Source organism: Dufourea novaeangliae, unplaced genomic scaffold (genome assembly GCF_001272555.1).
Source record: "Dufourea novaeangliae isolate 0120121106 unplaced genomic scaffold, ASM127255v1 scaffold335, whole genome shotgun sequence".
NCBI classification, from domain to species: domain Eukaryota; kingdom Metazoa; phylum Arthropoda; class Insecta; order Hymenoptera; family Halictidae; genus Dufourea; species Dufourea novaeangliae.
Genome location: NW_015374211.1, coordinates 104,514 through 119,581, shown reverse-complemented (window position 1 = coordinate 119,581; position 15,068 = coordinate 104,514). Strand labels below are relative to the sequence as shown.

General features: G+C 43.6%; 1 protein-coding gene across 1 annotated transcript; it reads right to left on the bottom strand.

Moving 5' to 3' along the window:
• Window positions 1-4: 4 nt before the first annotated feature.
• On the bottom strand, window positions 5-15,068 carry LOC107192343 (alpha-tocopherol transfer protein-like). The gene is made up of 5 exons (XM_015581567.1): window positions 14,862-15,068; window positions 2,777-2,950; window positions 1,691-2,244; window positions 1,440-1,590; window positions 5-877 (listed from the first exon to the last, which is right to left on the bottom strand). The coding sequence occupies exons 2-5, from the start codon at window positions 2,943-2,945 to the stop codon at window positions 843-845; spliced, it is 909 nt and encodes a 302-aa protein (XP_015437053.1). The 5' UTR covers window positions 2,946-2,950; window positions 14,862-15,068; the 3' UTR covers window positions 5-842.

Here is a 15,068-nt window from a genome sequence, read left to right as displayed (position 1 = left end):
TCGGTTCGACGGAAACATGTGTTTAATTGACATCGAAATTTACAAACAAAAAAAAAAGAGGAAACAACACACACACACGACGAACGATTTCTCAATGAAATATATAGCGTGTGCAGTAGTACAGAGGCCGCTAAGCTCGATTCGTTTCCATGAGAGTGTGCAGAAAGAATTCACGTAGAAAAATAGGTTTATCGTTCGGATACGAGCAAGCATGTGTTAATTACAACCACGTTTACGTCGTGCCGCCTCTAATTAAGTACATACATATTTCTCCTATGTAAAATCTGTCGATAAACAACGGATTGGGACACACACACATACACACATACACACACACACGCTCCGAATTGTAAACAAACAACGAATGCGATGGGGATCATTAAAGAATCGCCGCATCGGGACAGGATAAGCACCAAAAAGGTGTTAACTTCCACAATTAATCAATTTCATCGATCGTTATACGAGCCACGCCAGGCGTCTCGTTAAGTTTTTTTTTCTGTCTCGTTTCGAGTGGAAAATTGGAGAACGATATAACTCTTATCGAGAGACAATTCTCCATCGATTCAACTTATATGTATATATATATATCGTAATTCCTCTAAATCTAGATAAATATTTCTACGTTGCTCGTAAATTGGTAGAAAAATTCAGCATTGGTGGTGACAGCAATAAACAAGCCCCCGTCGTCGCTTCTTTCTTTATAAATAACTAAAGCCGTCGTCGTTGCTCGGGGATCGCCTTTCGACTATTCGATTTCCGGTTACCGATCCACCGGAGACAATCGTCTTTTCCTCTTCATCCATTCTCGGAGGGACGTTGGTTGCAGCGTGTGTGGTCACCGGCTATTTTGTGTTTTGGTAACCGTACGAGTTGATCGCTGGAAAAAAAAACAAAACAGGGAACTCAGCCAACGTCGATTGAAAATAAATACAGAGGGTCAATGAGCATCGTAGACTCGGCTAAACGTCGAATGAATCGAGAAGTTCAGAAGCATTCGACTAGTAAACGTTCGAAGGAATCGAATAAAATAATTTGCATAAACTTCTGCAGTCTATTTATATGAATCTTAATTTGTTCGCTACGGCACTGGTGCCGATACTTTAGGTATCGATTGGATATTTTCGCAAAAGTATTGAGCAGGTGTCGATACCTTCGTGTAAGTATCCAACCGGCAGGGATTCCTTTCGACACCTGCGGTCTTTCGTATTACTCGATACCAAATCGAAATTTACTTTAATATCAGTATCAGTGAGTATGAACTGGAATCGTTAACATAGCTATCCTCGCATTGCTAACTTTCCGCGACACTACTAATTCTAGGTGTTCAGGGAAATTATTACAACAGACATGTCTCGAACGAAACTCGCGGTTTATTCGGCGGACGTGTCGTGTCCGACCAACGGAACCGAGACTCGGTTCGATACAAGAATCTCGCGTACCGTCGTACTCCTTGTCGCACATCACCAACAGTGCCAACCACTGGGGCCCGGTGACACGGGGGATTTGCAGGGTGCCACCGTAACAGCTTGGCAAACATTGCGGCGCTATGTACTCGTGCAGGGTCTTGCGATCCGTGCCGTGGAAAATAATCTGCAAAACATCAAAGAAAATCGATAAAATCGAAGTGTTGGGGTCCTTAGTCAGCGGGGCAAAAATGGAAAAACTCCCTCGTTCTCTCCCTCTTTCTCACCCTGTTCTTCAGCTTCTCCCTGAGGAACGGCTTGAACAACGAGAACACCATGTTGAACAGATACGGTTGATTGACGATGTGAATATTCTTGACTCTAAGAGGAACCGCATCCTGGAGCCAATCGACGATCCGTTTCGCGAACGGCGGCGTGAACTGCCAGGTCTGTTGTAACGTAAGTCCCTCCATATCGAAGATCACGACCGCCCCCGCGACCTGCGTGGTCGGCTCCAACATAGCCGCTTCCACGTAGAGCACGCAACCCTTGAACACCTCGTCCAGGCTGCACTTGTTGTGCTTCCATTTCTTCCCGAGCTCGATGATCAGTATCCGTCGGCCGTGTTGATCGCGGTTCGGCAACACGGTCAGTATATTCTGCTCGAATATGTTCTTCTCGCGGCTGGGCTTCAGATCGTGGTACACGTTCTTGTGCTTCACCTTGAAGCTGTAATAGTTCTTCACCAGCTTCAGCGAGGACTCCGGATAGTACTTGCACGGCCTAAGGAAACGGATCAGCCAGGCATCGTTGTCGAGCGGCACCTTCAGGTCTGTCTCGGCTGTGAACATCGTCCGCGATCGATCGAGAGATTTTAATTAAACATTCGAGGGATACTGGCACACATCGTGTACGATTAATTCTTCGTACATTCAAGTAGTACAGATACAGTGAATATTATTGCCACCCATATCTTTATTACAAAGTTATGAACAAAAAGAAATGCTTGAATTGTTTGTAACCAACTCAGATCAGTATAATGCTTTGAAGAGTATTTTGTAAAGACACTACATATGTTACAAAAGTTCACACTTGTTGTGAATAAACTCCCTAACAAAAAAAGGGGGATAACCAACCAATTGATTGTCATTAATATTCATAAATACATTTTAAATAGATGTAGCTGAAAAAGAGTATTAATATGGGTGTCCCTGAAATCGTTTTTAATTAATTCCACGAATCGCTTTGAATCAGGGTGCATTTTCGGGCATACTAATCTCTTATTTTTTAATTCTATGAGGAATTCTTTCTAGCCAGAACGGTCCTCTTAAGTGTTCGTTGGACGGGTAAATAGACAGAAAAATTCGTGTCACCTTTCAACAATTCCTTCAGCTTAGCGACGGCCTCTTTCTGGAGCTCAGGGGACTCGCGGAGCTCCTTCTTCGCGACCTCCTTCAGTTCCTCGCTCGGTTCGCCAAGCTCGATCTCGAGCGTGAAGTCCCCGAGCTTCAGAGACGGCATTTTTTCCCAGTCGGTCAGCATTGTTCCTGTAACCGTGACAAAAAAACAAAACCTGTTTAGCACCTATATTGTGTCTGTGGGAACAGAGGTCACAAAATAACAGAAAGATATTGGTATAAACATATATGTATATTTCAGTCCTGACGGCCAGGATCTAATCGTCGGTAATCACGATTTTTAAACTAACTTCCGTTCTCCATAGCGACGACCTTAAAGGTTCTCCAGTTTTCGCGGTTCTTCTCGTTTGTTCTCCAAGGACAAACTTTCAGGGGAATCCAACAGCTTTACCTCGCCGTCAATACATCCTTCGACCCGTCATAGTCGACGCTAACCACCGAACATATTCGATTGGCAAACCTTTTGATTAACGCATCGAAACCGGCCGAACGATCGTTCGACAACACTGTAACAATGGACGCCGTAAGTTCGTCACGTTCCCTCCCCTCCAGTTCTGTGAGTCACTAGTGTTGGTTGAACGACGATCTACTTTTAGCAAAGCCGAGTAATTATTCCAGCGAATCCATGTCGGACAAGCGAAAGCGTGTTGTGTTTCTCCAGTCGTTACGCTTGGCGAACGCTCTTGCGCTGTTGTGTAGAACGCTTGTTCTGCTATGAACATTTAATTTCCCTGGTTCTCCTCACTTTTCATTGATCCACGAAATCGCACGTTTCGCAACGATTTCTCCACAAACTCGGACGATTTATTTACGATATTATTTACGGCTCTGTGAGTCTTGTTCGAATGATTCTTTCGGTGAACTTTCGGAGAGCACAGAATTTTGTTCGAGGCAACGGCGCGGTTGCCTATGTATTAAAGATTATAAATTCTCTTAGTTCCTAAAAATTTGAAAGATTTCAGTAATTGCGCGTATAGGTTTTTGGAATCCGTCTGTGCGTGTCGGTTCGCCTGGAGAATATCACGACCGCGCACGGGAAGTTGACCGAGAGAACTGCGTTATCAAGGTGGGCTGGCAGCGTGTGGTATCATTTCCCACCGGACACCGAGGACAGCTCGATTGATAAATAACGATGCACTTGTTGCTCGATAAACAATGACTAGGCGGTGTCCAGGTTTTGACCGTTTACCGCGCTAGAACTACCAAAGGCAAACAAAAAAAAATGAAGTACGACAGTGAAATTATCTCGGATGTTTCGTGACTTTTATATGCACTATGAACAATGAATATATTAGCTGATTTGTAAATTTGATTATTTTCAAACAGTTTTCACCAACATTATCGATCGAACGGAAATAGACATGCGTTCATCGTCCGTGGTTCTAGCGTTAGGTTGACCAGATAAGCGAAGAATATTTGTCGGAGAAAAATCTTTACTACGCTGGATGCACCAATAAATAAACACGTACCAGTGAATGAACATTATATATAAAAACGAGTAAATTAACTTATTAAGAAAAACAAATGATAGAATATTGAATTTTTTCAATTCCTTCTTTAATATTCGAATAATTTCCGCGCCACTGGTTAGAAATGTTCATTTACTGGTTTATCAGCGTGGACAGGCGAAAGATAACGTCTAACGTTGATTCCATGAATCACGGTGAACGTGGATGGAATATCCGCGACAACATGAAATTTATGTTCCCGTTAGACTGACGGGGACACAGTCGTTAATTGTTGCACGGTGGGAAAAATATCTCTTTGAGGAAAATGGGATTACGAGAACGCACTCGAAACCTGTTTCGAACGTTGCTGCACATACGTATACATGTATTGGCAACGGAGAAAGGCAGTGGAAATGACGAAAATCGATTAGGGGAACAACTTCGAGATAGAATTAATTTTTTACAGGAAAAACAGCGTCACTTTACCTAAGGTTTTGTGTGAAATTGCAAGAAACTTCATGCACACAAATGTGGCCACCAGGTCTGAAAGGGTTAAGTAAAACGGAAAACCTCATCGAAATTTATCGAACGCTTCACTAATGCTTTACTCTTAAAATCGAACAGTCTAGCGATTAAATATACCACAAAGCTTGTTACAAATTGCGCTCGTAGCTGCGCAAACGAATATCGTCACGATCGACGGCTACATTCTTATGCCAATATTATTTCTCCCGCGGTCGCAAACATTTGCCACCTCGAGAACCTACGCGACGAGAATAATGCCGGTGCTGCGATTTAAAAGCGCACCGCGATCAGCTGACACATACAGTGACTCACATTTGTTCACTGACTTCTAAAATACACAATTTGGTGTCAAAATACGAGGCAATTTCTATTTATACATTTTCCTTATCGTTACATTAATCATCCATTTGTCAGAAATTTTTCTTAACTTTGAAATAAAGTTCGCATTTTCGGTAAGTAATTTGGTTAGAAGTGACAACTCTTCGTGAACAAACTGTTTGAGTCACATTGCGTATACACGCCAAAGAAACGCGTGGATCGTAATTTCCATTCGAACGAAATGCAGCCATTGAATCACACCGCTCCGACGGTTACGTAGTCCAAATCGGGAATGGTATTATTCGCGATAGAAGCTCTTTCTAAATCGGGGATTGTTCCACGTGGCTGCGTGCCACGTGCGAAAGTTTGCAGAAAAAAAATTTCACACGGAATCCGTGATACAATTTAATATTTCAATATCGTTATTCGATTGTATTGGATAGCCAACATTCAACCATACATTTTTGCGACGAAAAGTTTAAAGATTAGGTTTCTTTCTAGAATTTTGACGGCATTTTAAACATGGGATATCGAGAAGGAGAAGCATATTTTTCTGCTTTTATTTCGAACAAGAAAAGAGTGTAAATATTTCTGCTTTTGGTTTCGCAGGCTCCCTTAACCGCCGATTCAACTGCGGGTCGTGTTGGTTCGGAGGTATAGGTTCAGTGGTATTGGTTCGGACCTGTTGGTTTGGAGGTATTGGTTCAAACGTGTCGATACGGACGTGTCTGTTCGACGTACACATTGTCCACGGGAAGGAAGACTAGTAGAGTGGAAGGGAAAGACGGCAACGGAATAGGAGAAAGATGGTCAGGGCCCCCGGGGCTAGAGCCGATTTACGTAACCCCTCGTGGAGTAACAAAGTTCCTTTCCATGTCAGACACACACAGGAAATAAGGTAAATCCGTCGTGACACGCAAAAACGGCGGCCGTCTCGCTGGCCGAGGTACAACTGACAAGGAAACGATCGAAGGAACGACGAAAAATAATTAGTGGCCTTGAAGATCGTTTTGTAAGAGGTACAGAATCGATCCGCGAGCTCTTCCGTTGTATACGTGACAATGACTGACGATGAGATGGGACAACGACGTGAAAGGAATGTAACGAAACCGAAGTTAGGAAGGATAAAATATAGAGGAGAGCCTAGGTCAAGTATCATTGTTATTCTTATTAAGACTTTGGGTAATAATATATAATAAAAGAAATAAGTAAATTAACCAATAAGGGGAAGGAAAAAATGTAACCCGTAGGCTTTTTACCGTCAGCTGATCGTAAAATGTTTCCTGTTAAGGTATGATGTAAACCAGTCTCATATTGGGAGGCTAATGGCTTTTTTCTGAATGTTTTGGTAATCAATTTGTGTGTTTTACTTGTTCGATAAAGCTATCGTTGCTATGCAGGAATTGTAATATACCACGCCGATTTAACTTTTTTTCGAACTGAATGAACTCTTGTAAAAAGTCTCCGAAAACGATGTGGATTCGCCGGAGAATACTTCATACTAATCGAATGTTCAAATATTCGAATACTTCGTACTGTTCGAAAATATTCGAATAGTTCGATCAATCCGAATACTTGCAGTTCTAAATAGAACGTTACGATGAAAGAACGTTCTAGGTTAACGGAGCGTGTTCCGATGAAATCGAGGTTCTACTGTATTTCCATATCATTTGTTTTCCAAAGCATTTTTTTTCAATTCTTGGAAGCTATACAAACTACATAGTTAAACAGGCCGCGTTCCATTTATCTCGACTGTCTATAGTCTATAAAAACTATCCAAGCAAATTAGTGTTACAACGAAGAATGGTAAAAACAGATATGTTCCAAGTGAAGAGAAAAATGCAGATTACGTTCAACGTGACCTCATCGTAGCCGGATAAAAGAGACCGTCTTAGTTTATTCTTGAATGTAAACTGTATAAGTATGTGTACTTAACACGACATATTCGTTTCTCATTACCTGCATGATTTATTCAACATCGAGAGCACGTAATGACACGTTTCGAACGCAATTAATATCACCACTTATTGGTCTCACTGTGCATAGAACTTGGTAAAACTAGTGATTGGTAAATCAGTACTAAAAGGCTCGATTCGCGTAAACCATGTAATTTCAGGTCCGTTTCACATAAGTTCATAGAATCGTTAAAGATGGGGGGCAGGGGGATGATTGATAGAGAGAAAAGAAATTCCTCTTATGCAATCGTTTGCAGAGAACCGCCCCCGGATATACACCCGTGTCTCGTAACGGGGGAGAGTAGCCCCTCGAGGAATCCGAGGAAACGTTTCTGTCGCCGATAATAATTCCATATTCTCTGTTTACAGGGTCGACGGGACTAACGATCGTTGGAACCCGTCCGTTTCCGCCGTGCTTTCTCGAGGAACTGGAAAATCGATCGCCTGGCTCAACAAACAACTCGAAGTCGACCAAAACGATGCTCAACCCATCCTTTTGCACCGCCACCCTGTGGTAGGGACATAGGGAATTTATTCGATCAATCCTCATTTTGTATGTGCTCGTTTCGTCGCAAGTAGCTACGAGGATTTCGAGGGAAACAAAGAAAATCGGGCGAGGAAAGAGATTCGGTGGGCCTGAGGGGAACACTAAGAGGAAGAGGAGGAGGAGGTGAGTGTAGCTAACGCTATGGAAGAAGTAATTAGACATTTAAATTTGGTAATTAGGTCGAAGGTAATGGGCAGACCAGCCAAGATAAAGCGAGGAGCAAGTTGGACGCAAAGATCCGACGTGTTTTAAGGGGGAAGCACACAGTTTTAGGACGAAAAAGTCTTCCTGGTCTGTGTACACTTGCTCGACTTCTCGAGGTTTTAAGAAATTAGAACGTCGGTTAGGTAGATCTTTTTTGCATTTGCCGTGATGAATGCTTCGTCGGAAGAAGACACACAAATTATAAAAAGTGTTGACTATAAGTACTATGTACGGTAGAGCTTCCCGTGTACGAACTAACAGAAAGACAAGTGTTCGGATAATAGAACGTTCGGATACGCAAAGCTCTACCGTAACGAGTTACAGACTACGAAATGAATAATCGATACGTATTTCCCTAAAGGGGAAGAATCATTTCTACGTTTACCTGAAATTTCTGGTTCGTTTAGAATGTTCTTGCGTGTTTCACTATCCAATACAACTGCATTTCCTTCAACTACATAATACTATTATTCCTCGTTAAGCAACACGCAGCCCCGGAGTGTTCATTCTAATTATTTGTTCCGCGGAGGAGAAAGAACACGCTTGAAATTCAGGTTCCAGCCTCCTGTCCCCGCGTTAATTACAGTTGGTGTTAATTGAGAATGGCGTAATTTCAGAAATGACCCGGGTTTCCTCATTCTAGGACCTCAAAATGGAAAGGGGGACAGGCCGAGAAGGGGTGGAAGAATGTGAAGAAAAATAGAGTAGGGACATACAATAGGCGTGAAGGGGGGTGGTGATGGAAATGCAAAAAAGAAAAAGAGTAAGGACTGGGATAAAGAGAGAAAAAGCGGTAGTCTGCTGGGGAGGTGTGCAGGCGGGAGAACAAAGGAGGAGAAGCTTCGTTCCTGAACTTTCAACTATAGAGAAACACGGGACGGGTTCGTTACCGTTGACTTTGATTGGGCTTCGCGATAAGACGAGGAACTTGATTTCCACGGCTACGACGACGACGACGACGGAGTCGGGAGACGTGAGATGTTTGCTGGATAAATTACGGCGGATTATCATCGCGCTGAGAAAAAAAATTGCTTCGTTACTCGAGTTTTCCTCCAAACAGTGGGGGGAAAACGGGTAAAAAGCCGACGAGGATAATTATGTTAATGTTGATAATAAGGTTTGACTTACACGTGAAATGGGGATCGTTTGTTCCAGAGATGACGAAGAAGAAAATTTCTTGAGTATCATTGAGCAAGAATCAGGAGGAGGCTGTGTTAAGGCGAGTGTCGTCGATGGCTGTCGTATTTTTTTCATTAATCAACGTTTATGGTCGCATGATAAATAATTGATGATGGCCTTGCGCAGCTCGCGACTATCTCCCATTTAAAAACGACTCCACGTCGCGACAATGTGACTAATAATCGACCTTCCTTAGCGAGATACGAGGTTCTCTTCTACGGTGACAGACGATTCCTTTTCCATGGCGGGAACGAAGAAACGTCAGACATGTCAGAAACGAACTTCACATTTACGTGCTTCCTCCCTACTTCTCAAACCTGACAGTCTTTCTCTAAGGGTAGCGTTCGAATTCTTGAAAATTTCATTTTCAATCACCTGATAAATTCACAGAGAGATTCTGTGTGAATTTTAACATATGTGAACTACGAAGTTAAATCGAACGTCTAACGGAGCTAACTTCTCGAGGCTCTTCATTAAGAGGAAGTACAGTTTTCGATATTACACAGATTCTTGGATGTCGTTCCTATAGCAGTAATTTGGTTAAATAAATTTCGTCTCCAGACGGGTAATAAATTCACAGTAGCTAGATACATGGAAATTTATGTGGACTGGGATAACGAAGTCCAGGCTCTAACGAAGTTAACCTCTTCAGCGACGCAGTGGACGCGATCCTAAACTTCGAGGAAACTTGCCGCTCCTCCGTGTAGGAGGCGCGACATTGTCTCATTTCTATGTAACTCTGCGCATGTCAATTGCGTACCAATCGTGCCACGGCCGCGGAGAAATTATGTTGTTGGCGCGTTCACCGGCTTTCACAGGATACAAAGGCACGAAACGTTCACGTGCGAGGAAACCAAAGATGGAGGACTGGTATATTCGATGTACCCTGTCGGTCGAGGGACGATTCTTTCGAATGAAACACGGGGAACCTTGACGGGACACGAAAGTATATACGCAAAACTTTCTTGGATCCTTTTCAATGATCAGGACTGATCACGACAGCTTTGCGAAACACTGTGGTCAATGCGCAAGCGGCGACCTCTTTCACCGGGTGACTATGCATTTGGACGACGAATTGCACCGCGGAGTGAACGGTAGCGCGGTTCGTTGTGAAACGTGCGCAACCATTACGTCACTTAAGGACAATAATATTGTCATTCGGTGTTGTGTAAATCGCTGCTAGAATGGAATCTTCGGATGATGGAAGAAAATACACCTTTAATTGCTGGTTACGTAACGATTACGATCACGTATACATCAAATGAATGGTATGCTCCATTTTGAAGTCTTATCGCGATTAACCGTTAAAAGTCCCTATACACTTGGAAAGGAGGTTATGTTGGACTCGGCGATCACGGGAACCTCTTTCTTCTCAGGTATGTCTCTCCCGTACCAGTATCGTTGAATCGTATATTTATATTTAATTGGAGCAAAAAGTTGAATTCCTTGTGCTCCTGGAGTTGTTTGAACGTCCGTTGATTGTTGGCGGCCCGACAACGCGTCATAACGGCCGATTATAATTTCAAATTGTAGATTTCAATTTCCGATTAACGTAACAGAAAAAGCTGACCGTGGACGCAGAGATTCGATTAACATATTCGTCGTAGTGTTTCCTCATCTCGCCTAACGTCTCATTTTCTTCGTTTGTTTTTATTATGTACGAACAAAAACGAGCACATCCCGATGTGATCATTTGATCAATCCGCAAGATAACGCGATGACTCTATTGCTTCTAAAACACGGAGAATAACGAGAACACTTATTATTGATCGTTAAAGAAAAAGAATCGGTATGAATAGATTTGATGGAAAAATTCGCGGTTACGTTCTTGCAGGCAGGTTCATCCGCGTTGGGCCAAATGGAAACGTACTCTGCAGAACAGAACCTCGAGGAAAAACCAAATTTTCCTGGTCGACATTACTCGTGATTTTCATGAATCACGTAACGAAGATCACGGGGCGTGTGTAACAGTTTTGTCAATAATGGAATCGTTTGAAATATATTTATATAGGCCGAACGGAATAGCAAAGCATTATGGTTTTACGTGGACACGCAAGAAAGGTATTGCAATTGTTAATGGGTCTTAATAACCAGTGCGATTCGATTGTTGCACTATACATAGAAACTTTTAAATCCGAAAGAATTACATCAAGGGGACCGGCTCAAAACGTTAACCGTTGAGACAGTTCGGGCAATCGGATCGAGGAATCGCCAAATCGATATTTATAGAAGTACTCGAAATTCCTATGTAAATTTTCTGTTCGCCATCGCGTGAAAACATCGGCGGAGCAGACGAATTACACGCATTCTCATAACGACGTCATCTAATTGTTTCTTAGTCATCAAGGAGAATTACATAACCTTCCGAGTCGATCCCTAAAAACCAACGACGGGGACCAGAAGAACCCCAATGCACAGATACGAAGAAACAATTTACCGGAGGAGTATTCACGGAGAAGATTACCAAACGAGGTTCCCGACGTACTGGTCCGAAATTCGAACAAAGGGACACGATCGCACACACACACATGTGTCGCCGATTTGTTCAGATCCACTACTCGCCGAAATGAAATACTACTACCCCTCTACTTACGTTCTATGACCGACATTGTTGAGGCTCCAGGGTCCCTGCGATCCTTCGATTCGTCCCTGGGACAGATCAAGGCACCGGTGGCGCGACAAATTCTCCCGAGATCAGCACCAGTCTCGTTACGCGTCGCCGCAAAGGCGTCGAGAGACGAAAACACCACGCGGAAAACGGAAAATTCTGGGGATTGACGGTCGTCTGTATACCTCGTTGTGTGTTTAACAGCAGCGCGAGAGAGAAAGAAGGAGAACCGAAAAGGGGGGCGCGACGATCGATCGATGACGAGAGGTGAGGAGAAAGAGTTGGCTCTCACCCGAGCGGCCGCCGCGCGACGTTTCGTCCGATCGACAAAACAGACGAAAATGCGACGGCCACGGGCCCCGGGGCCCGTTCTTATACGGCGCGACGAGTTCACCTTCAGGGTCGAAAAGTCGAACCTTTCGGACGGTTTTTCCATGAACAGCCACGCACACGTATATGCCGGCGGGCAATAACGTATGACGCGCGCGCACGGACGGTTCTGTTTGCCAGCTCGTGGATCTACCGACCGAAACACCGCTCGCACGCGCACGGACTCGTCGATCCTTGGTAGGAATGCGGTGCATACACAACATTCACTTTTACTGACGGAGTTTCTACTGAAAACTGTATGGTAACCCACGTCCGCAGTCGGTCAAATATACCTGTTTTTGTTAACGATTTGTAATCTAATTTATAAATCTGAAGCCTATGGTACGAATTAGTTTGTTCTAAGTCGTTCAGTTTTTAATATAACAGTGCGAAAATGATAGTAAGTCTATATGCTGTTCTTAACCAAACAGTGTAAAAAAGTCTGTGGTATAGAGGATTTAATGTTCAGGATTTCTATGTGTCGGGACTTGTCTCGAGTCTATTTTGTAGTTCGAAGGTAGCGTTTGGTGTTCGTTGAATTCCTACCGCATTGCAATTACATTGTAATTGTGATTTGGATTTTGTAATTAGATTACATTTTGCCGAGCTGTCTGCTCTAGAATCGTGTATATGTATGTATGATGTCTGTCCGTTGGATCTTTTTCTACTTAGAGTAAAACAAGATGGCGTCCGGTTCGACCGTGGACGGCATGGACCCATCCCTCCATAGAATCTTCAAGATGCTTTTCAGGGAGTGCAAATACTATTCTTGTAATTTGGCTTGTTTAACGAACGTTTTAGGGACAGAATTTCCGCCGGCACTGTTTCTTTCTTTTTTTCCGAGGTGGCTGTTTAGTCTGATGGATCCGAGTGTGCACGGAGTAGGCCTCGTCGGGGAAAAGTCGTTTCGCTTGACGCTGCCCGGAATTGGGTATGGCTCGTTGATGGAAGGAAAGAGATTAGAGGCGATCGAGTGGAGGGGGAGGATCTAAGCGTGATATGTTTTGGATCCACGATAGAGGAGCGGATAGGTCGAATATGTATGGTATGCTTCGTGAAATTGATGCGAATTGGGATTTGCTTCGAAGAATTCTTGGAATATCATAATGACGTAGATCTCGTCGTCTTCTTGTTTCATTTCGTATCGTTCGCGCAAAATTTCCAGAGTCAATTAAACGGTGTTCGCGTACGTTTTAGATCGTCGATCCAACCGCCTACGGGACGTTTTAATTAGTCGTACACGCGAAAATGGATCGCGGACGCTGTGGTTCTCCCAGCCCCGAAAATCGATGAGGGTTTCCCGAACTTTTAATTAGCGGACGTTGTTTTTCGCGCTCGACGAGCCGAGAAATTGCAATTGCTGACTCGTGGTCGGTACGATCGATCGTGAGAGCACGGCATTGGCCGGCTGATTGGCGCTGGTGCGCGTAGAGCAAACTGTCCGCGGCGATGACTTGCAATTATGTACATAATTAGAAGAATTAACAGATCGCTCGAACCAGCCACAGCTGTAATGAAGCGACGATTCCGTGAAAATTCCGCTTCGTCGGGCACGTTCGGTGTTCTTCGATGGAATTTTAGTGCCGTTCGCAAGAAAATATTCCAATTAATAATCCAATTAATAGTCTTTTGGTTTTCTGTAAATAGACAACAAATCTACGTATAAGAAGTCCACGAATTAATATGTACATTAATATAACCGGAGGACGATACGATTTTGTCTGAATTCAATGTTAGAATCGGTCAGGAAATGTGTCCTCGGTAAGAGAAATGGAAAGTTAAAAATGCTTTTTCTTCCTTGAATCTTTTTAGAGAGGCAAAAATAGTTAAACAACTCGCAAGAAGCGTGTAACTGGCTGGATTATTATTTTTGCAGTCGGAAACGAGGCGCTACGTTTATAGAACCAGTTTTCGAAGCTCCGGTAGAGGATCAAGGTTTCTCTAGTTGTTACGCGTGTTCAGAGAGAGAATGTCGCTTCGATGTAACGATTAAGAAATGTGATAAAAGGGAAAACAGGAGGTGTTTGGAAATACAGTCGGTGTCGCGATGAAGAAACCGACAGGACACGCGCTCGAGGGGATAATTCCACCGTGGACGTGTAATCAGAGATACTTCACCACCACATCGTGGATACTTTCTATTGTCCGTCGAATGTCGACGCACCGAGCACGTTGTGTAATCGATTGTCTTCCGACCGAGAGTGTTCATCGACACCAATCATATTCATAATTACGTCTGACTTCTTTCCGTTTCACCTCAAGTATTTGAACAACAAAAAAATGCATTATATCCATATACGTTACGTCAAGTTCGCGTAAGTGAAAACAATCTGAATACAGAACTAAATGGAGTCTCAACGTTACGTCATCTGTCTGTCGCGTCTTTACGTAATAATTATTAAACGTTACAAAGTAATTTTGCAACAATGTCGATCATCTCGATCGACGATTTCGCTCGTAAACCGGGCCGTTTCTCGAACGGATCACCAATGAAACGGCAACAGATCCATCGTCGCCATGTCTACCAATTCGGCACGCATGTACACCAACTGGGAAGGTCAAATTCCGACAGCTCCATTCAATTCAACCGTAGTATGCGTATTCTCCAGACCGAAACTACCGGCGACATAACACAGAAACCTCGTTTATCCTATTGTTCACTCTTATACACCGAATCCTCGTGGCACCAGGATCCACCGCCGATCTCCTCCACTAGTATCTCTCTCCCCACCAGCAAAAAATACGTGAATAGCACCGAATGACGACAAGAATAAAAGCAAAAATCCGAGAAACATTTTAATCGAAATCGTAACACGTTTCCATTGTTGTTTCACCATCACCACCATCCCCAAAAACCAGACGGTCCAGGCTAGGAATCCACACTCACCGGGGTTGGTCCACTGATAAATCCACTCGCAGAGACACTCGTTCGTTTGGCTCTTGTTGCACGTTCGATATGCACCACCCGAGTGTTTGTGATATCGTACGGTAATACGGACACGCGTGGAACGTCGTCGATCGAGGAGAGGTAGACGTGTATATCCGCGTGTCAGGCGAGAACGATTCGTCGCGCGCTAATGGATGATGATCGGTG